General features: G+C 46.7%; 1 protein-coding gene across 4 annotated transcripts in view; it reads right to left on the bottom strand.

Annotated features, from left to right (window-relative positions):
• ARMC9 (armadillo repeat containing 9) overlaps positions 1 to 22,373 on the bottom strand; it is a 155,146-nt gene that overhangs the window by 26,338 nt on the left and 106,435 nt on the right. For all 4 annotated transcript variants that reach the window (XM_044241836.1, XM_044241837.1, XM_044241838.1 and 1 more), the window contains one exon: positions 4,935 to 5,039. In XM_044241836.1, coding sequence (XP_044097771.1) covers positions 4,935 to 5,039 — 105 coding nt within the window. The remainder of the gene's footprint in view (positions 1 to 4,934; positions 5,040 to 22,373) is intronic.

The following is a 22,373-nucleotide window of genomic DNA, read 5'->3' as shown; positions in this document are numbered from 1 at the left end:
ATAAATAAATAAATGTAAAAAAACAATTTAAGAAATAAACTGAAAAAGAAACGCATTTAGTATATTTGGGGGTTGGAGATCTTTTCGCCCTGCTTGTTTGGTTGTGTTTCACACACAAGAAATGTGGACTTTTAGTTCCAACGGCTCTCTGGCTCTGTGGAGGGCACTGAGTCTTCAACCATTTGGCAGAACAGGAAGAACGGATTGGAAAGTGATTGGAAAAAGCTCCAAAGTGGAGACACATTTGAAAGAGAAGATCTAGAAGTAAAAATTGCAAACTGAGGCTCTTCTTTCTCTGGTTGTGGTTTTTGCTGCCAGCACCTCGTGCTCCCCGAGGACAGTGGGGTGACGGCACCTGGTGCCCAGCTTCCCCCAAGGGGCCCAGCCTTGCACCCAGCCAGCTGCGCCCACTGCCCCAGTGGCAAAGTCTCCATGGCCCAGACTCCGGCTTCAGGACCCCTGGGGCCAGGAGAGGGGTGAGTTGCAGATTCCCAGGCGTATGTGCATATACACATTCTCTGGAGACAAGGCTCCAAGGAAAACTGCATGAATTTGGGCCTTCATTTGACAGGGGGAAGAAAGTGTGGAAAGCGAGTAATTAGCTTTTACAGTCGGTGTCCCCTCCAAACTGAGTTTATGCTTACAACAGAGACCACTCAGTTTTCAAATACAGCATGCAACTCACTGGAAAATCGACAGCTCTTCCAGAAGGTGGGAAAGAGCAAGGGCAAGCAGGCTCAAATCTACTTGAGAATGTTCCGTACCCTTCCTCAGCCTCAGCTATTCTGTCTAGAAAATGCTACACAAACAGAATTTCCCTGTAGTTTGCTGGGAGTCAGATGTGTGAAGTGGTCGGCACAGGGCTTGGCCTGTGACATGGGCTCTGCTAACTTAAGACACGCCTGTTACTATTGTTAAAGGTAACAGTAAGTTTAAACTCTGAAATAAAACCAAAAAACTGAGATGCTATGATAAGTATCTATGCCCCTTTAACCAAGGTGACAAAGCTATTTAAATCAGGGCATTCCTTTTAGGAAGAATTAAATGATTATTCAGCACAGTATGGGCGATACAAAAAAAACCTCAGAAATAACCAAGCAAGGAGAAGTTGGCAAATCATCAGTCTTGCCCTGCTGACGGTCACGGCCTCAGGAAGACACAAGGCATGCTGCTTTTCCCCGGAATTACGAGTAAGCAGCACATCTCATGTGACCACTGCCAATCTCAGGCAAGCTTAGGAAAAGGGACCTGTTCTCCTGTTGCCAGCTTTCTGAGCTCTGTGGCCTGCAGCATTTTTCAAGGCCAGGACTCTGTGATGCGCAGGAGCTCCACACTTACACTTGGGACCGTGAGGACCCAGGCGTGGAGGGGGTGGGGGGTGCAGTGGGGTGGCATGGGTGTGGCCTCTCAGGGAAGGGTGTGGCTATGAATGCCCAGCAGGGGACTTGCATTGCCCCCTGTTACCACTTTCCACCCCCAAGCCAGTTTCCAAATCACTGGTGTGAACAGGAACAGATTCCTGGGATTGCTGTAAAGAGGTCTGGGGCGGGTCCTAGGCTCTAGCTTTGAGCCACACTAGAGGGTCTGGGGCTTTGCAAAACCCTGGGCTGGCTCTGTTGCACAGGGGTCTCTGCCGAGTCACTCACCATGCCTCCCTCCTTGGGTCATCTGCATCCCTCACGTGGTTTCATTGGTTCTGTGTGTTCTTTTGTGAACTTGGAGGCAACAGCTAGGTCTTATATTTTTTGGCATTCTGCTTTGTGTTAGGCAAATGCCATGAATTAAATAAAAACTTTCTGAATGGTCTAATACAATGTTTAAAAAAAATCTGTATCTTTCAAGTGACCTTGACAAAGCTACCATCTACCTGGTGCATCCGAATAGATGGCGGCAGTCATGAACTTGGCCCCACTGAGATGTCTGCTGTCTCAAGCAGGTTCCCCGGCTGGCACAAGGTGACATGATGATGTGAACTCAGAGCTCTGCCTACCCAAAGTGTACGTGCAGCAAGGGACAACCGTCACTGAAGTTGGTGGCCCCTGCCCAGAGACTGGCAGGCTGTCCGTTCCATATCGGGGCCAGGTGACCAAGGGAAGGGTGGCCGGGCACGACCAACGGACGCAGATGACGACACTGGGGTGTACACAGCCCCTCAGTGATGACTGTGCCGCATAGTCTTCTAATGAAACTTTAAAAGTGCTTCTACCGTGAGATCCTCTGGTGACCTGGTCCAGAGGGTTGATGGGAGGCCCGAGAGAGATGTCCGTGTTCTAACCCCAAGAACCCGTGAACGGGACATTCTTTGCAGTCTTTGCAGATGTAATTAAGGATCCTGAGACGAAGAGCGCATCGTAGATTATCCTAGACCCAACGACAGGTGTCCATTCAAGGGATGAAAGAGAGAAGGGAAGGAGGCAGAGCTCCGGAGGGACGCAGCCACAAGCCAAGGAACCTGTGGAACCCCAAGAAGTTGTGGGAGCATGAGAGCTTCTTTCCCAGGGCCTTCGAAGGGGGCCTGGCTGTGGGGACGTCTTGGTTCTGGACTCCTGGCCCCCAGAGCCGTGAGAGGATACGTGTCTGGTGTTTTAAGCCATCCAGGTTATGCCGCCCTAGGAAGCATTTGTCATGGAGTCCCCAGCGCGCACGGCTGTGTGCCTCATGGCTGTTGCTCCCCCTCTTCCGAAGAAGCTTCCCCCGCTAACAACTCGCCGCCTCTGTTCTCCTCATCTCCAGCCCGTGAAGCAGGAGAGTCTGCCTTTCATAAATGTACATCCTATCAAATGGAGCCAGTCCTTTCCTGACAAAACCAGTGTTCTTCCAAAGGGAAACAAAGCCTTGTCAGGGCTCCAGACTCCCATCAATGGCAGGGAACCCGACCGCCTCACTTCTAACCTTCCCTGACCTAATGTAAACAGAGCTTCCACAGTCCATTAGACTCCTTCGATCCTGGAGACATTCTAAGCACTTGACCACAGCCAGAGGCAAGGCAGAGGGGGCAGGTAATGGTGGCACCTCAGCCCAGCCGCCACCTTCTTCTTTTTTTTTTAATTAAAAAAAATTTATTTATTTTTCAGAGAGAGTGAGAGCGCATATAGCAGGGGGAGTGGCAGGCAGAGGGAGAAGCAGGCTTCCGGCTGAACAAGGAACCCAATGTGGGACTTGATCCCAGAACCCTGGGATCATGACCTGAGCTGAAGGCAGAAACTTAATGAACTAACTAAGCCACCCAGGTGTCTCTTGGCCCAGCCTTCTTGGGTCATTCCCCTTCTTTCACTCCTACCCGCTATAGTCCATTCTCCATGATGTAGCCAGAGTGAAAACAGAAGATCATATATTAAAACAAATCAAACTGAGTCACTCCCCTGCTCCAGGAGTCTCCCAGCTCATGCTGGATAAAATCCTAAACCCTTGCCTATAAGGTCCCCAACTGGGCCTCTGGCTGTCCTCTACCATCAAGTTCTACCAGTAGATTATGTACTCCAGCCCAGGTCCCTGGAAATTCCTCAAAAGGTGAGGAAGACCGGGGCAGGTGAGCGGGGAAACCAGTACCAGGTCTCCCCATCACCAGGAGGTGGTGATGGGGAGGCACTTTCTGCTTCCAGTCACTCCTACAAAGCTCAGGCCACCTGCACCCACATCCTTTCCCTTTGCCAGTCACTGTATTTGCTGGCTCATCATCGAGAGACTGGCTCCTGGCCTCCGCCTCCAACAATAACCTGACTAATTTGAGGAAATGTCAGGGTCCATGTGACAGACCCAGTCAACCACCAGCTTCAAAATTCCAGGAGCTCCTTTTAATGCCAGTGGCCTTGGCTCCTGTGTCCTCTGCTGTCCGTTACAGGGCTTCAGCCCTGACTGGCCCCCAATCCCTTGCAGTTGCTACTCCCTTCAGAAACCTCACACTCCAACTTTCCACCTGATCACGGGCATGCCTTCTGATCACGGTTTCATGAGACCCCTGCGGGCCCCTCACAACGCATCCTCTCCTGGGCCATCAGCAGCCCCCTCCTGACTCATGCCCTCCCCTGCTTAGCTAGCGGGTGGTAACCAGTGGCTCTCAGAGCTGCCTGCACATGAGTCAGTGGGGAGTTCTCAGAGCTCTGATCATGGCCCCATCTGGGATGTGTGACCCCACAGGCCTCCTGGATGCTTGGACTGACCACTCAGTCCATCCTGAAACACTCCTCCCTTCTGTTTTCCAGTGCACTACAATCTCCTGGTTTTCTTCAAGCCTCTCTGACTGTTCACCTTCTGTCATTCTTTTTTTTTTTTTCTTAATATTTTATTTATTTATTTGACAGAAATCACAAGTAGGCAGAGAGGCAGGCAGAGAGAGAAAGGAGGAGGAAGGCTCCCCGCTGAGCAGAGAGCGCGACGCGGGGCTCGATCCCAGGACCCCGAGATCATGACCCGAGCCGAAGGCAGAGGCTTTAACCCACTGAGCCACCTGGGCGCCCCACCTTCTGTCATTCTTAGAGGCCCCTCTTCTTGTTCCCCCTCCTGACATCTGGTCCTCCTCTCCATTCCCAGCCGCTCACTCTCTCCCCCTTCACCCTTCGCTTGGTCGGGCAACCTCACGTGTGTGCTGACGACTTCCAATAATGTTGCACTCTTCCCCTCTACTAGATGAGGCACATAAAAATTCAGAAGCTGGACAGGCAGATGATTACTACTAAAGATGGGTACACTTCAGATGCTAGGAAGGCTCCTGGCCTGTGCCCTCTAGTTCTATTCTGATCTCTTTCTGTTCCCAAACAGCTCTGGGGCGGGTAGCTAGGACCACAGTGCAGGCAAACTGGCCAACACAGAATCTCCCATAAACACAGGATTATAACAGACCAAAAGAAACCATTATGTGTCATTGCAAGGGCTCAATGCATCAATGACCCATCTTTCCTTTCCACTTCTCCCTTGTCCCCTCACTTGGTACTTACTCCCAAGTACTCCGTGGTCAGAAGCTTCTCGCCTGACAGCTCTCCAAGCTGCGGCTGGATCAGCTCGTCTTTGTCCAGATCAGCTTCCATAATGTCATGGTCCTCCTGTTTCAAAGGACACATGGGGTGAGTGCCCTGGATCCCCGGCCATGCATTCCCGGAGAGGTGGCTCCCCTCATGGGCACCCGCCATGGAAAGAGAAGGCCTTTGTCCAACCCCGGCAACTGATGGGTTTGCATTTCCAAGGGCTTTGGGGACAGTCTGTCCTTTGCTTATAACCTCTCCGTGAAGATGGAAGGGAAAATGCCAGCCCCCCTCTTTTGGAAGCTGGGCACCTAGGGAGCACTTCCATGACCACAGGTGTGGAAAGGTTCCATAAGACACCCAGCACTCTCTCTTAGTCCCAGTTCTCAGAATTGCCTCTGTGAGGTCCAGGTACCATATGAAGAGCCAGGTCAGCCTACCAATAACTACTATGTACCTTCACACGCACAGGCCTTACAGGACACTCAACACTTATTCTTCTCTAGTAGTTTACAGTCAATAAGTAAAAAGATTAATCAAAAAGAGAAGAGCTGTTTTGCTTTTGGGAAGATGGAATTGGTAGACTTTTCCCTATTCCATCTTCTAAACACAACCCAAACACCGGGCATTATGGATACAAATAAACAGAAGGGATCCTGATAGAAGGTGAGAAGGAGGCAGACTGGCTAGGTGGCTGAAGACTCAAGGAATGAAAGGTGCTGAGTTCGCTGGGCTTCCTTTGTTCCTTATAGATTCCACACTAGCAGCCGAAGAAGCTAGCAACACGGCTCCGTGAATGGTGAAGACAAAAACATCCTCCCCCACCAAAAAACATCCTCCCCCACCCCCCCGCCCAAAGCCTACTCTCTCTAGCCAAAGGACCAGGAAAGGGATAGCCCAGCATGACAGAAGTTTTAGAAAACATCCGACTCCACAGAAAATATTGTGGTGCTATCCCATACCAGCAAGGGCCTCAGGGACCCCAAACTTCTCCCCTCACTAGGCTGTCATCAGGCACCCCCACAACCTCAACCTCTGCTGGGATGATATGAGAGAAGAGCAAGTAGAAGGGGGACTTTCATCCCTGCTGGGCAGTAATGAGGTCCCCCATCCCCAGGTGAGAGTGGAGACCATGTGGAGAGCCTAGCCTTCCACTAGGCGGTAACAAGATGTCCTCCTCTCCACGCTCTGGTGGGGTCAGAGGAGTCCAGGTGGAGATTCAAGGCCTTCACCGCTGCCCATCATGTCCCTATGGTGTCAGGCGTGGCAATGTGGGCCATACTAATGAGGTGCTCCTACCTGTTCTGGTTAGGGAGATACTAAGGAGGCCTAGAAGGCATCCAGAACTCCCATCCTTGCCCTGCAGTAACAAGGAGTCTCCTCCCATCCCCCACCATCAAAGTGTGTGAACGGAGGCTGAGTGGAAATCCTGGACCTCTACTTACACCTGGCAGTAATGAGGAGGCCCTGCTCCCCCTGCCAGAGCTGTGTCAGAAGCAGCCAGCTTAAACAAAATCTTTCAATTAGATCAAAAGTCTTCTTCTTTTTAAAAAGACTTTATTTATCTGTCTTTATTTTAGAGATAAAGAGAGTGAGAGAGTGTGAGTACAAGTAGGGGCAGCAGCAGGCAGAGGGAGAAGCAGAGAGGGAGCAGGGAGCCCGAGCAGGGAGCAGGATCTCAGGTCCCTGAGATCATGACCTGAGCTGAAGGTAGACACTTAACCAAGTGAGCCACCCAGGCGCCCTAGATCAAAAGTCTTTTTTTTTTTTAAAGATTTTATTTTATTTATTTGAGAGAGAGAGACAGTGAGAGAGAGCATGAGCGAGGAGAAGGTCAGAGAGCGAAGCAGACTCCCCATGGAGCTGGGAGCCTGATGTGGGACTCGATCCCGGGACTCCAGGATCACGCCCTGAGCCGGAGGCAGTCGTCCAACCAACTGCGCCACCCAGGCGTCAAAAGTCTTAAAATACTCAAAATATCTGGGTTTAAATAAAAAATCACTCATCACACCAGGTACTAGGGAGCTCTCAAACTGAACAGAAAGAGATAATCAGTAGATGCCAAGATCAAGATAACAGAATTGCTAGAATTATCTGACACAGATTTTAAAGCAGTTTAAAGGGCTTCAGTGAGCAATTACAGACATTCCTGAAACAAATGAAAAAAACAGGTCTCCAGAACACAGAAAAAGAACAAAATAAACTCAAAGCAAGCAAAAGGAAGGAAACAATAAAGAGAAGAGCAGATACCAATGAAAAGGAAAGCAGAAAAACCATAGAGAAAATCAGTCAAACAAAAAGCTGATTCTTTGAAAAAGATCAATAAAAATGCCAAGTCCCAAGCAAGACCAACAAAGAAAAAAGTAGAAGACACAAATTGCCAATGTCAGGAATAAAACAGAAGATATCACTACAGATCCTGTAGATATCAAAAGAGTAAGGGATTACTACGAATAACTACACACACATAGGTTTGACAACTTCGATAAAAACACAAATTATCAGGGTGCCTGGGTGGCTCAGTGGGTTAAAGCCTCTGCCTTTGGCTCAGGTCATGATCCCAGGGTCCTGGGATCGAGCCCCACATCGGGCTCTCTGCTCAGCAGGGAAGCCTGCTTACCCGCCCCCTCTCTGCCTGCCTCTCTGCCTACTTGTGATCTCTGTCTGTCAAATAAATAAATAAAATCTTAAAAAAAAAACCCAAAAAACAAAAAAAAAACACACAAATTATCACAAGCCTCTCAATATGAAATTGTGATATAGGACTATTCAAGTAATCTTAAAAGTATGACTATGAAGGAAATTGCTTCATAATTTAAAAATTCCCTGAAAAGAAATCTCTAGGCCCACATGGTGTCCCTTTGAGACTTCTATTGAGCTTTTAAAAAAGTAACACCAAGTCTGTATGTCTTCAAGAAAGCAAAACAGGAAGGAATACTTCTTAATTCATTTTATAAAGCTTTTATGTTACCCAAACCAGACAAAGACAGTACCATAAAAAGAAAAATACAGACAAGTGTCCTTCATGAATAAAGATGCAAAAATCCTTAATAATCAAGTTAAAAGAAAAGGGGGAAAAATCTTTAACAAAACCTTAACAAACAGAATAGAGCAACAGATCAATATGTTAAATGAATTATATGCCATTAATAAGTGGGGTTTGCTCCATTGATGCAAATTTGGTTCAATATCTAAAATTTAAATATTTTAATCCATAAGACTAATTAACATATTTGTGAAGAAGAAAAATCACATGATCATATAAATGGATCATATAAGTAGGTGATCATATAAATGGATTATATAAAAAGTTCAGCAACATTCATGACAAAAATAGAAACAGAGGGGTAGTTGATAAAGAGCCTATAGCTAATATAACACTTAATGATGAAAGACTGGAGGCTTCCCCCCTATGACTGGGAACAAGGCAAGGATTCCTGCTTTCACCATTCTTTTCAACACAGTGCTAGAAGTTCTAGCTGGAGCAATAAAGCAAGAAAAAGAAAAAAAAAGGGAATAAAAAGCATACAGATCAGAGAGGAAGAAACAGAACTGTCTCTATCTGCAGATGCCATGGTTGTCTATGTAGAAATCATGTAGAAATCCCAAGAAATCAACCCCTCAAAAATCCTAGCACTAAGTGAGTTCAGGAGGTCACAGGATACAAGGTAAATATACAAAATCAATTTCTATGTACTAGTGATGAACTTAAGACACTGAAATGAAAATACATCATTTACCATTGTTCACAAAAATAAAAATAAAAAAAATACTTAGGCATCAATCTGGCACCTTGCTCATGAATTGGAAGACTCAACAGAGTTAAGACATCAGTTCTGTTCAAAGTGATATATGAATTTAACGTAATTTCTATCAAAATACCAACAAGATTTTTTCTGTAGATATATACAAGATTATCCTAATATTTATGTGGAAAGGGCAAAGGGACTAGAATAGCTAAGAAAAGTTTGAAAACTTTTCTTAAAAGTTTCTGGTGGGGGCGCCTGGGTGGCTCAGTGGGTTAAGACGCTGCCTTCAGCTCAGGTCATGATCTCAGGGTCCTGGGATCGAGTCCCGCATCGGGCTCTCTGCTCAGCAGGGAGCCTGCTTCCCTCTCTCTCTCTCTCTCTGCCTGCCTCTCCATCTACTTGTGATTTCGCTCTATCAAATAAATAAATAAAATCTTAAAAAAAAAAAAAGTTTCTGGTGGGAAGAATCAGTATACCAGATTTCAAGACTCACTATATAGCTACAGATTTAAAGACTAAGTGGGGTTGGCAGAGGAACAGACATATAGATCAACAGAACAGAATAGAGAACCTCAAAACATGCATACATGAATATGTCCAACTGATTAAAAAAAAGATTTTAGGGGCGCCTGGATGGCTCAGTGGGTTAAAGTCTTTGCCTTCTGCTCAGGTCATGGTCCCGGGGTCCTGGGATGGAGCCCCCCATTGGGCTCTCTGCTCAGCAGGGAGCCTGCTTCCCTTCCTCTCTCTCTGTCTGCCTCTCTGCCTACCTGTTATCTCTGTCTGTCAAGTAAATAAAATCTTTAAAAAAAATAAAAAAAATTTTAGTTTATTTATTTGACAGACAGAGATCACAAGTAGGCAGAGAGGCAGGCAGAGAGAGAAAGAGAGGTGGAAGCAGACTCCCTGCTGAGCAGAACGCCCAACGTGGGGCTCCATCCCAGGGCCCTGAGATCATGACTCGAGCTGAAGGCAGAGGCTTAAATCACTGAGCCACCCAGGCGCCCTGTCCAACTGATTTTTGACAAAGGTGCAAAAGCAATTCAATGAAGGAAGGACTGCCTTTTTGGTAAATGGCACTAGAGCAAGTGGACATGCACAGGAAAAGAAAAATGGACCTCCCTCTCATTCTCCTGGCTTATCTCCAAACTAATTCAAAATGGATCATGGATTTACATGTAATAGTATCCAGTTGTTAGAAAAAACAGGAGAAAACCTTCAGGATCCATGGGGAAGCAAAGAGTTCTTCTACTTGACACCAGAAGCACAATCCATAAAAGGAAAAATGAGATAAATTGGATTTTACTGGAATTTTAAAATCTGCTGAAAGACCCTGTGATGAGGACAAAAAGCTAGAGACTGGGAGAAAATATCTGGAAACTATATTTCTGACAAAGGACTAGTATCTAAATAGATAGGACATACAAAACCGTTTCTCAAAGCCCAACATTAAAAAGTCAAAATGGGGCGCCTGGGTGGCTCAGTGGGTTGAGCCGCTGCCTTCGGCTCAGGTCATGATCTCAGGGTCCTGGGATCGAGTCCCACATTGGGCTCTCTGCTCGGCAGGGAGCCTGCTTCCCTCTCTCTCTCTGCCTGCCTCTCCGTCTGCTTGTGATTTCCCTCTGTCAAATAAATAAATAAATAATCTTAAAAAAAAAAAAAAAGTCAAAATAATCCAATTAGAAAATGGGCAAAAGACCTGAAGGGACTAAAGAGGAGCTACGGGAGGTCAATAAGCACGTACAGATGTTCTACACCATCAGGCATCGGGGAATGTACATTCGGGCCCCACCGAGATAACCCCGCATCTGTCAGAAAGGCTAACAGAAGAAATGCTTATGGGGATGCGGAGAAACTGATCACTCCTGTGTCACTGGTGGGCACAAAAAACTGGTCCAGCCACTCTGGAAAACAGTTGGTTAGTTTCTTCAAAAGCTAAGCCTGCACCTACCTATGACCCAGAAGTTACGCTTGGGCATCTAGCCCAGAGAAAGGGAAACTGATCGTCATATAAAAATCTGTATGTGAATGTTGACACCGGTTTTCCTCGTAAAGACTCAAAACAAGGAATGAGAGATTAAACGAACCGTGGTACCTCCATTCCAGGAGCTCCACACACACACAAACCTGGAGGCATCTCCGGTGACTTGTGTCATGGGAAACAAGCCATTCCTCATGGTTATAACCTGTAGGATTCCGTTTATGCAACGTTCTCGAAATGACAGAGCTGTGGAACTGGAGACCAGATTAGTGGTTGCCGGGGGTTATGGAGGAAATGGGGGTGGGAGGGAAGTGGGTGTGGCCATAAAAGGGATCCTGGTGGCCAGGGAAATCCTCTGGACCCTGAATGTCTCAGTGTTCATGTTCTGCCTGTGATATTATAATATGGCTTTGCAAGATGTTAGCCCTGAATGGAACAGGGTGACAGGGGGACCTGCACTCCTCTTTCCCACTCTCTGCCACACTTCAGAGAGGACGCTGTCCTCTGAGGTTAAAATATAAAGATCGGTACAAAACAGTCCAGCCCTTCCCCTGATAGGTACTAACCAGGTAAAGAGTGTATCTATATGAGGGGAGACGGCTGGCTATGGAAGTAAGAAAGAGGGAGGATGGGGCCCTGAGGAAGCAGCGGGTAAAGTGCTGGTCCCGCCCTCAGGGTGTAAGGGTGTCCCCCGCCTGGTGCCAAGGGTCCCTGAGCTCATCTAACCAATCCTTCCCCTGATTTCCTTGCCCACTCGACAACCTGTAATTTGGCTCCTCTAAACTTGCCAACAGGAAGAGAAAGCTCTATTCTGCAAACACGTGTACCCCGTCCCTGTTTTCAAACTAACTTCTTGTCATTCTGGATGCCCCAGTTGTTTGTGAATTTGATTTACCCGAGTCAGTTTCCAAGGGATCTGAAGGCTCACATTCCTGTGGGGCCTGCCTCTGGGCAGGGCTGCTGCAGGAGGACAGGTTGTGTCCCCAAGCTCTCTTTAGCACACAGGTGGATAATGAATGCTGTCTGCCGCAGTACCACCCAGCACGGGCTGTCTCAAGAAAAGGGGGTTTGGGTTATTCTAGGTGGTCTCCAAAGGAGACCGAGAGGCTGGCCCCAGACCAGCACCACAGGCCCACCGAGGAACCCCCCTTACACTGATTTCTGTGGTTCTCTGCGTCTTAGCCCTCTCAATGGCTCCGTGGAGATTCCTTTTTCTCCACCTATTCTGTCTCACCCGGAGACTGAGCCTGAGAGAGTGACCAGTCCATAGTGACAGGCTGGCCTGGAGGCCAGGAGTCTAGACTTAAAGCCGAGGGCAGCGCCTTTCTGCCCAGATCTTTCTGACTTGGCCTCTTGAGACCCGTGGAGAAGACTGTGTCTGAGGAGGACACAGCTGATCGGACTGGGTCTCCTGAAGCCCAAGGGCCCCCACACCGGGCTGAGATGGAGCTCAACAGTGCAGAGAGCAAAGAGCAGAGTCTCAGTGGCATTCTGGAACCCTTGGTCTCATCCCTCTCCTTCCCATCCCATCAAATCCCAAACAGAATCTGCTCTTGCCCTGCTAGAACACAGTTCACGGGCACACAAACCCCCCATCCTGACTCAGCTGGCTGCCTTCTTCTTCCCCTGCTTCCCCGAGCCTGCAGCTCGGCCAAGACCCCGTGCAGCCGCCATCCTGAAATTTCACTTGGGGCTCCTTCCCGGTAACGCTATCTGAGAGGCCCTGACTGGGGTCAGCCCCGGTACAGCTAGGTACGAGCTATGGTTTGGCTGTGGGCTTAGCATTTAGTTTATTAAAATGCCAACCTCTCAGTGATCAAATAGTGTGTGTATTATGGGATTATTTTAGGAAAACTACTGCTCTTTGTGAACAAAAGCGGCAGGCTCTGTGGTCAGAGTGAGTGACAGGGAGCTCTGGGTGGCAGGGGTAGTATTTCAACCCCTTTCCAGGGGCCAAGGCCTTGGAGGCACAGGCAGGAAATGGGCATATGAATCACAGTTTCACGAAGGGACTGGTGATACATCACTTCCCTGCCAGGAGCATAAAAAACTAAACAAATGTCCACATTCCATTTCGATGAAAAAATAATCAGTCCGGCTCACCTCAGCCAATGCCCACCGGAGTTCGTTCCTTACCCTGGACAACAAGCACGTCTGGAAGACACTATGCACCCACTAGCGAGTACCTCTCACCCAAGTTAAAGCCTGATTTATTAACTCATTGCAAAACTAGGAAGAAATTCACTGAAATATTTATTCAATATTCTTTTTTAAGTTAAAACACGTTAGAGCTTTCTTTCTTTTTTTCTCTTTTAAAATTAGAACTACTTGAGAGTTAAATTTGTTGATAACCGATAGGCCCTCCCTAACGTCTAAAAACACAGGGCGTTTTCTGCATTTGGTCTCTAATATGGACAACTGCTAATGAAAGGAAACTCAAATCGCAGGGGTTCCTGGGAATGTAGGGCCAGAGAAAGCACCAGGGCACCACGGCCTATCTGCTGACCCCCTGGAGAACTGGCTTCCTTTGCCACAGCTGCTTATGGACAGCACGTGAATGATACTCGGTGCTTGCAGGAATACGATGTTAGAGCAGAACGCGTGAAGGCAGGAAAACGGATCTGAAAATCATTATTCAATTGTCAGTTCTTGGTTAGGAAAATTTTCTGCTGAGGGTGTCATTCGGAATGACAGGAGTCTTGTCGGCATGTCTCAGTTTCTCCATCCAGTGGATGAGTTCATCTTGCTGCCGCCTTGAAAATCCTGACTTGTTGCCTGAGGACATTGCTTAAGCTCTCTGATTTTGAAAAGCCATATACTGCCTAGACCTAGACAAGTCACAGCCCTGGTTTTCCTAAGAGACACTGGTATCAGTGGAAGGGAAACAGAGGCATGTTAGGACTTCTGAAATGTAAAGAGCTAAAAGTAAAATGAGCTGCACGAGTTGAGTTGGAAAATGCAATGTAACAAAGAGAAGCAAGGGCTTAATTCAATACTATTCAATCTGCTTCCAGCAGCACTTGGGAAACTCTGTGCAGAAGGAGGATTGGGAAGGCAGAGGAAAGCACTAAATGCGGTGGGAAATGTAAGCAGAGAGCCTACCAGAAATGATGCTTGCTGATAGCGGGGCACTCGCTCCGCTTTGATAGCTGCTGCCAAATGGATTAAAACCACTGAGGATGTAGAAGAACTTTCTGAAATGGACGAACTTAGGAGACATTTCTTGAAAATCAGAGTTTATGCCGTCCACCTGGGAGAGACGCAACTACTTTCCAATAGCCTCCCCGGGTTTAGCTGGGAAGAATTTTACTTGCCACGCTCAAGGGCAAGTGGCTGAGCGCGGTGGCCCCTGGGACCAGAAGGTACTGTGTGAAAATAGCACCAGCCACCTTAACTTTCCCCAGCTGCTTATGAATTCCAAACGAAACATATTTTGAAATCTCTGTGAAGCAAGGAGGTGACGGATAAGGAAATGGTTCAAGAAGAAATGCCTCCTAAGGGTGGGTTTTAAATACCATTGTTGGGAGGAATTTTACTAAAATTACTGGTCTTTATGTACTCAAGCAGAGTGTATCAGATTACTAAAGGTACAGCTTGGTGATAAGTGATTACTTCCAGAAATTAAGAATGCCTCGTAAAAAAGGCACTTGAACTGAGACAAATTTAGTGTTCTAATTCGAAGCGTCCCCGCAGCAGCTTGGTGATCTTATGACACGACAAGATTCTTAACCGGGGACTTTAGATACATAATACTCCAGACAAACCAGATCCTAAGCAGTTGGCCTGAAAACAAAACGAAGGTTGACCACTAAATGCATTTGAAAACTCAGATTCTTCCAGATAAAACGCCGGGAGCAGAATGTATTCAAGTGGTTTTACATACGACAAGTGAAAGTATCGAGTGTTTTCTCCACTTCGGAACAATTACAAGACTTCTACCAGCCGTTTAAATTTGAGACACTTTCTCAGAACACTGAATTGTCAATCACTCTTTGTAAAAATAAGGGAAAAACACTCCACATGGGAGAGAAAGGGTGGACCGAGGTGAGCTGGCGGGGAGTATAACCAACAGATTTCCCCATGGCATGGATCCTTCCCACGTCCGCAGCTCTGAGCGTGTGCCCAGGAGTACAGGGGCAGGCGGGGCCTGGACTCTGGAGGGCTCATGGTGATGCCGAGAAGCTGTTCTAGACTGCAACTTCCTCATTCACAGAAGGCATCCCAGGATAAGGACAGCTGGTCTGACCACCAGCCCAGTTCAAAACCGACCACATGATAGTAACCAGCAAAAACCCCACACCCCTTTTTTTCCTGATTCTTTTCATTTTTATTTTTTTTAAAAAAGATTTTATTTATTTATCTGACACACCATGAGAGAGTGAGCACAAGCAGGCGGGGGAAGCAGCAGAGAGGGAGAAGCAGGCTGAGCAGGGAGCCCAATGTGGGGCTTGGTCCCAGGACCTTGGGATCATGCATGACCTGAGCCAAAGGCAGATGCTTAACTGACTGAGCCACCCAGGCACCCCTTCCCTGATGCTTGTAATTCATTGCTTTAGCTGCTCAGTCTGCTTGCTTAAACTTTTTCTGAAGTCTAAGTGAAGATGTATGGAGAAGGTGGCATGGTTGTCAAAAGCAAGCATACTGCAATTCGGAACACGCAGCATTGGAAGAGACTAAAAGGCTTCATGGGACCAGAAGTCAAAGATAGTAGCCAACAGCAGAGCCGGGTCTAGAGACCATGTCTTATGCAGACAAGAGGACTCATGTAACCTGAACCATAGTTCCTCCTAAACAGGGGTCCTGTGAGTGTGCTTGGGAGATGGGGGCTACGGGGAACACCAGACCCCGGGACCAAGCCTGGGTGTGCCCTTCACGCAGGAGGGAGCAGGGGTAGGGCGAGCTAACAAGAAACCACCACTCAAGAATGCCCTTGACATAATGAGGGTATTTTCTTACGCGCCAGCAAGAACGTCATGAGGGAAAACTCTTATTCTATAAACCACCTATGTTTTGGACTTCTAGATGAACCTCAAAGACCTCACCGAGTCTAGATGAAGGAGATCTGAAAAGTAAGCCTCTTGTATTTCTCAAGTCCGAAGGATGGGGTGGGAATGGAAGGCAGGAATCTGACTGAATTCACTCGGTTTTCCAGGAAAACCGTCATGGGCCCGCTGTTACTGAAAGTCTGCACAGCCAACAGCCCCCTTCCCTTCCTTCACCCAGTGAGGGAGACCAACTCTCTTCCTCTTGCTTTCTACATGCCCCACCCCCAGCACGACCCTGGCCACCCACTCACTGGCCCTAGTTCCAGCTCCAGCCAGGCAACATGGGAGGAACCTCTACTCTAGAAGACTCTGGATTGCTCCGATCTAGCCTGGCTCTGAATTACGACATTAAAACCAGCTCACAAGCATTGAATCCGCACTAGCATTTTACCGGGATTATGTCATTCGATCCTGGCAACCACCTGATGAAATGGGTATTTATATTCCTACTTTCTAGATGAGGACACTGAGGCCTGGAGAGGTTAACCCATTTGCCCAAGCCCACACAGCTGGCAAGTGTGGCAGCAGGACCCAAACCCAGGCAGTCTGGTTCCTGAACCACTTTCTTGGTAGTTAGATTCAGCCAATCACTGTCCAACAGTCAGCAAAGGGTCTGTCATTTCTCAGAGTCTCTGGGGGAGTACAGAGAGCTTCTGTGCTTGGCCCCACCTGTTTCCTGTCACCTTGGACTTGGAAATGAGGATATGGGCAGCACACATGGTACAAGACAAGAATTGGACACAAGACCCCAGTGAGCTCAACAGTAAACCGACCAGCTAAGGAGACACCTATGGAGGTAACAGAGCATCCTAGCCTTGGCTTTGCCCCCACACTGCTCCTGCCCCCACCTCCCCCTGCTCCTGCCCGCTCTAGCTCTTCTCGATAAGACTTATGCTGCACAGCTCCAGAAGGAGAAGCAAGTGGATACTAACTGGACAGAAAAGAAGAAAAGGAAACTGTAATTTTTGTGTGTGCCCATTATGCACCACAGATGAACTCCTTAATCTCACAGTGGTTCCGTAATGACTATTTATCCTTCTTTTTAGAGATGGAGAAATAAATCTAGTCATCTGAAAGATAAGGTAGGGAGGCTCAGTCAAATGGGCGTCTGACCCTTGGTTTCCGTTTAGGTCGTCATCTGGCCATTATGAAATCAAGCCCAGGGTCAGGCTCTGCGCTCAGCGCGGAGTCCGTTTCAGATTTCTCTCTCCCTCCGCCCCTTTCCCCACTCACGCTCTCTCTCTCTCATAGATAAATAAATAAAATCTTAAAAAAAGAGATAAAGGTGGATTGGTGTCTGAGTGGGGCTTTGAATGCCACCATTAGCCATTTAATTTTTCTAGGTGCTGGGGGGCACAGAAATGTTTTTTTAAAAGGGAAAGTATGAACGGGCTCAGCCACCCAGGAAAGCAGCAGGACAGGAGCTCGTAAACCTGCAATGCAACAAGCCCAGGTCCAGGTGTGCACTCAAGAGAAGCATTTACACGTGTGAGGAAATTCCTCTCTGCACCGGGGAAAACACAGGGATGACTTGCTATCCCTCAGGAGAGAACAGATCCAGGCCGTACGGCAGTCAAACAGATGAGCTCGGGTGGCACATGTAGGTCTTAACACATAATGTGAAATGGAGAAAGCAAGTTGGTAAATGATTCACGGAGCACCATGCCATTCAAGTAAAATTAAAAGTTTTAAAACAATAGTGTGTTTGCTTTGTGGAAACATAACAATATTATAAAAGTATAGAATCTTCCCTGAAATTTTATACACCAGCTTCGGGACAGTGGTTGATGCTAGGGAGGAAGGGAGGGCTGGAGGCTGAAGGGACAGAGCCACAGCTGTCTGTTATATTATTTTCTGTACTTTCTGGAAATATTAAAACGTTCCCCAGTTTGAAATGAAGAGCTCATGTCTCTGCGTGCCCCTAAGCCCTGCTGTGGGAAGGTGGTCTGGTGGCCACATGCTGGAAAGGCTGGAAGGGAAGGGCCTGGGCCGTCAGCAGGGCATGGAGATGAGCCTCAAGTGTGGGTGTGCAGCAGAAAAGGAAATGAATGGGAAGATGAAAGTGACTTCCAGAACGATGCTCCAGTTTCTGGAAGATGATGACAAAGTATGAGTGGCAAGGAAGGATCGCAGATCACTTAGCAGTTTGAAGAGCGTGTGTGCATTTTGCTGGTCTCAAGGTCTGCTAATGTCCACGTGTGGCTTAGATGCACGTCCTGAATGTGTATCACGAGTGAGACATTGGCTTGAGCACTGCTATCGCTAGGGGCAGTTAGCAACTGGCCTGGGTGATTTTTTTAAAGCTTCAATGCCGCCTCAGCCCAGAATTCATGAGGATCGAGGGCTGCCTGGTCTCGGTGTGTCAGAGCTTAGTTCGAGTACAGGAATGTCAAGCCCCATCAGTGACTGACTGAGTTCACTTGGCTGTTCTAGATCTCACTGGGAAGCAGCGCTTGCATTCAAGGCAAGAGGAGTGAAGATGTCACTTCTCATAAAATCCCTAACAGCTTCCTTTCTCTCTTAGAATAAAAGCTCATGTTCTTCTCAAGGCCCCAGGTGATCTGACCATTTCTATCTTCTCTGGTCCCTATCCTCTCCCCTCCACATTTCTCCTTGTTCCTAAAACACCTGAATATGCTTCTACCTCAGGGCCTGGATGTCTGCTGTCCCCAGTGTCACGGAGCTCACCCCCTCGTGCCCTTCCCACTGGAGTGTTCTTCAAGGCACTTACTATCATCCGACATATTATAGTTCCAGCTGCTTGTTCTCTTAAGGTCTGATTTCTCCTGACAGAGTATCTATTTTACTTACTGCTCTATCCCAAGGGCCTAGAACAGTGCCTGGTGATGTTTGGTCAGAGGAACATGTGTCACTCGGGCAATTCCCCTCTACCAAAATTGAGTACAAAATGTGACACACTTATTAAGAACAGTCATTTCAGAACACTGGAAAATGACCGATGGCAGTCAGCAACTTGAGAGGTGTTTGCTTGTCGGGGAAGCGCCCTGGCAGCTGGGCAAGGATGGTGAATTTATGGTCCACTTGCCCGGGGGGAGTTCCCATCTATTTCGAGCAGTGAAAACCCACAGCTTTACCAGCTGAAGGAGTGACCTGGTAGCAAGCAGAGCAGCCAGAAGCAAGAGAGCCACAGAAAAAATGAGATAATAAAACCTCCATGCATCCCTGACTGACTGCTAAACCGCAGACACAGGCAGAAAACCCCAGGGGGCCCAGAGAAAATGAAAAGCTCCGGGTGGGGTGAACTTGCACATTTTCTACTTGTTTAAATGTATCCCTCAAGCTACACATGGTTCAAGTGGCAGCAGGTGGAAATTCTTCCTGACTTGAGGTATGTAAACGTAATCTTTGCCCATATCGCTGACTGGCTGGTCAATGAAGTTGGGAGACCTGTGTGGGGGGGTGCTCTAGGGTGGGTAACAGTGAGCAGGGCCGCCATTGGCTACGTAGCATGGGGGAGTGAGACTGCCCAGTCAGAGAAGAGGCCTCTTAGCTGTTTGCTAAAGCCGACAAAACACCACCACTCAGGAGAACAAAACATAAGGAGAGTCACCAGGAGAACAAAACACAAGCCAGAGTCACCACAGCATACTATCTACGAGGCCTAGTTTTCAACCAAAGGCATTACGAGACGCTGTGAAGAAAGCGAAAAGCCAATACTCAGGAAAAACAAAGCCATCAACAGCCATCAACAGAGCGAACTGTGAGGAGGCTTGGGTGTTGGACTCCACAGACAAAGACTCCAAAGCAGCTATCAGAAAAATGTTTAAAGAATTAAAGAAAAGCATGCTCAGGAACTAAAGGCAAATATGCTAAAAATGAGTTCAAAAACCCCAGGAAATCTTGAATGGCAAATGGACACTATAAAAAGGAACCAAATGGAATTCCAGAACTGAAAAGCGTAATAACGGAAATGAAAAATGCAGTGGGTGGGCTCCACATCAGGCATAAGAGTCATTTAACTGTAAGATGGGGCAACAGAAACAGCTGGCTCAAAGAAGAGAGAGAAAAAAAGAAAAAAAAACAAAACTCTGAAGAAAAACGAAGAAAGACTCAGGGATCTGTCAGATAATATTAAGAATTCCAAAATATGTGTAGTTGGATTTCTTGGAGGAGAGGAGAGAAAGCGGCAGAAAGAATATGTGAATAAATAAATAACGGTTGAAGAATTTGTTAACAGACTTGAACTACCAGAAATGCTAAAAAGACAGAGCTGTAGGTGAAAGGGAACTGACGTCAGATGGTAACTTCACACCGGAAGGAGTGAAGAGCTCTGGAAATGGTAAACATGTGGGTGGAGATACAGATAGATTCTTTCCCCGAATTTCTTTAAAAGAACTGTGACTATTTAAAGTAAAGAGTTACAACACTGGGTTGATAGTAAATATAGACATAGTATATATGGCAACAGAGCACAAAAGAGGAACAGAAATGGAGCCATATTGGTGCAAAGTTCTCCTATTTTACCAGAAACAGACAGTATTGACCAGAAGTAGATTGTGTTAAGTAAAACACACATATAGTAATCCCCAGAGCCAACTTAAAAGGAAAAAGGCAAACACAGCAAAAAAGCTAAGGGTCGTGAAAATGGTATGCCAAAAAATACCTGTTGAGGGGTGCCTGGGTGGCTCAGTGGGTTAAAGCCTCTGCCTTTGGCTCAGGTCATGATCCCAGGGTCCTGGGATCAAACCCCGCATCGGGCTCTCTGCTCAGCAGGGAGCCTGCTTCCTCCTCTCTCTCTGCCTGCTTCTCAGCCTACTTGTGATCTCTGTCTGTCAAATAGATAAATAAAATCTTTAAAAAAAAAAAAACAAACCCCGTTGAATACCAAAGGCAACCCAAGTGAAGGCGAGAACAGAGCAATAAGAAGAAAACATACACAGAAAACAGCAAATAGAATTAAACCCAAGTAGATCCATGATTACATTAAATGCAAATGACTATTAAACAAATTTTAAAATTCTGAAAAAGAATAAAGCTGGAGGAGTCAAATTTCAAAATCTACTGTAGAGCCACAGTGACTAAAACCATATGGTGTCACGACAAAGACAGACAGACATCAAGTGGATAGAAATGAGAGCCCAGAAATAAATGCTACTGTTTATGCCAACTGATTTTTTTTTTCATGGAGGGACAATTTGACAAAATAGTTCAACAGGTCAAAGCGTATCTCTTCAACAAATGGTATGAGGCTAATTGGAGAGTCACATGCAAAACGATAAATTTAGATCTTTACCTCACACCAAACATAAAAATGAACTAAAAATGGTCCTAGATCTAAATGTAAGAGCTAAAAGTTACAAAACTCTTAGAGGGCACCCCGGGAGAAAATCTGGGCAATGTTGGTTTAGGCCAATGGTTTTCAACTGGGGGTGATTCTGCCCCCTCCCAGGTGACATTTAGCAATGTCTGGAAACATTTCTGGTCATCCCTACTCTGGAGTGGGGTAGGAGGAGAGGTGACGGGTGCTGTGATACACGCCAGAACACACAGGACAGCCCCCACAGTGAAGCATTAGCTCTCCCAAAATGTCAACAGTGCCGAAGCTGATAAACTCTGGGTGGGGTCAGGAGTCCTCAGAAGTAACAATTAAAAAAAAAAAAAAGTAAATTTTACTTAAGATAAAAACTGTTGTGCTTCAAAAGATGCCATTAAGAAAAGGGAAAGACAGGACACCTGAAACTAATATGACACTGTATGTTAACAATACTGGAATAAAAAGAAACAATAAAATAAAATGAAAAGACAAGCCACACACTGGGAGAAAATAATTGCAAATCACGTATCAGAAAAAGGACTTGTATCCAGAATATATGAAGAATTCTCACAACTCAATAAGAAGACAACCCAGTTTTAAAAATGGGCAAAATATATGAATCGATATCTCACCGCAGATTCCCTAAGAATGGTTAGTGTCATGGGATGAACTGTGAATCCCCAAAAGATACGTGGCAGACCTAACCCCCAACACCTCAGTGTGGTGAGAACCACGTTTGATTTTCCAGGTTGCAGCCTATGTATCTTATAATATAACAACCCTACTCATACCCAGAGTCTGGACATTTAGATAAGGACTCAAGTTTAAGATTCCTGTGATATATTCCTGCTTTGCTTTTCCTAGGCACCTTTTAAAATAACCACTTAGAATTAAGTCAGAGAAAAGTTAGTGACCTCTGCCCCAAGCACCTTACAAGTAACAGGTGCTTATAAACCTGCTCTCTATCCCCTGCCCTCTAGTGACCTGGGATGGAGGATTGCCTCACTGTCCAACCCAACCCTGCCCCCCAGCTCTCCAGTTTCTGGAGTTTTTAAGCAATAAATCTGGTGATTCTACTTCCTTGGTGGGGTGTGTGTGTGTATTAAAATGGTGTCTTCAATCAAAACAACCCCATGGGTTTCACCTCCCCTAAGTGGGAGCTCAGATGCTGAGGGAGCTGCCTATGTGTGGCTTGTGTCCCCTCGTTCAGCGGACCATAGTCTGTATATTCTTCATTCAACATACCAGTTCCAGCTTCTCAACACACTCAGAGGGTGACCCTAACTTGAAATAGGGTGGTTGTGGATGTCATTAGTGAAGATGAGGTCATACTGCAGTAGGACGGGCCCTGAATCCAATATGGCC

This window comes from Neovison vison, chromosome 3 (genome assembly GCF_020171115.1).
Source record: "Neovison vison isolate M4711 chromosome 3, ASM_NN_V1, whole genome shotgun sequence".
NCBI lineage: Eukaryota > Metazoa > Chordata > Mammalia > Carnivora > Mustelidae > Neogale > Neogale vison.
This window is presented reverse-complemented; position numbering and strand designations above follow the sequence as displayed.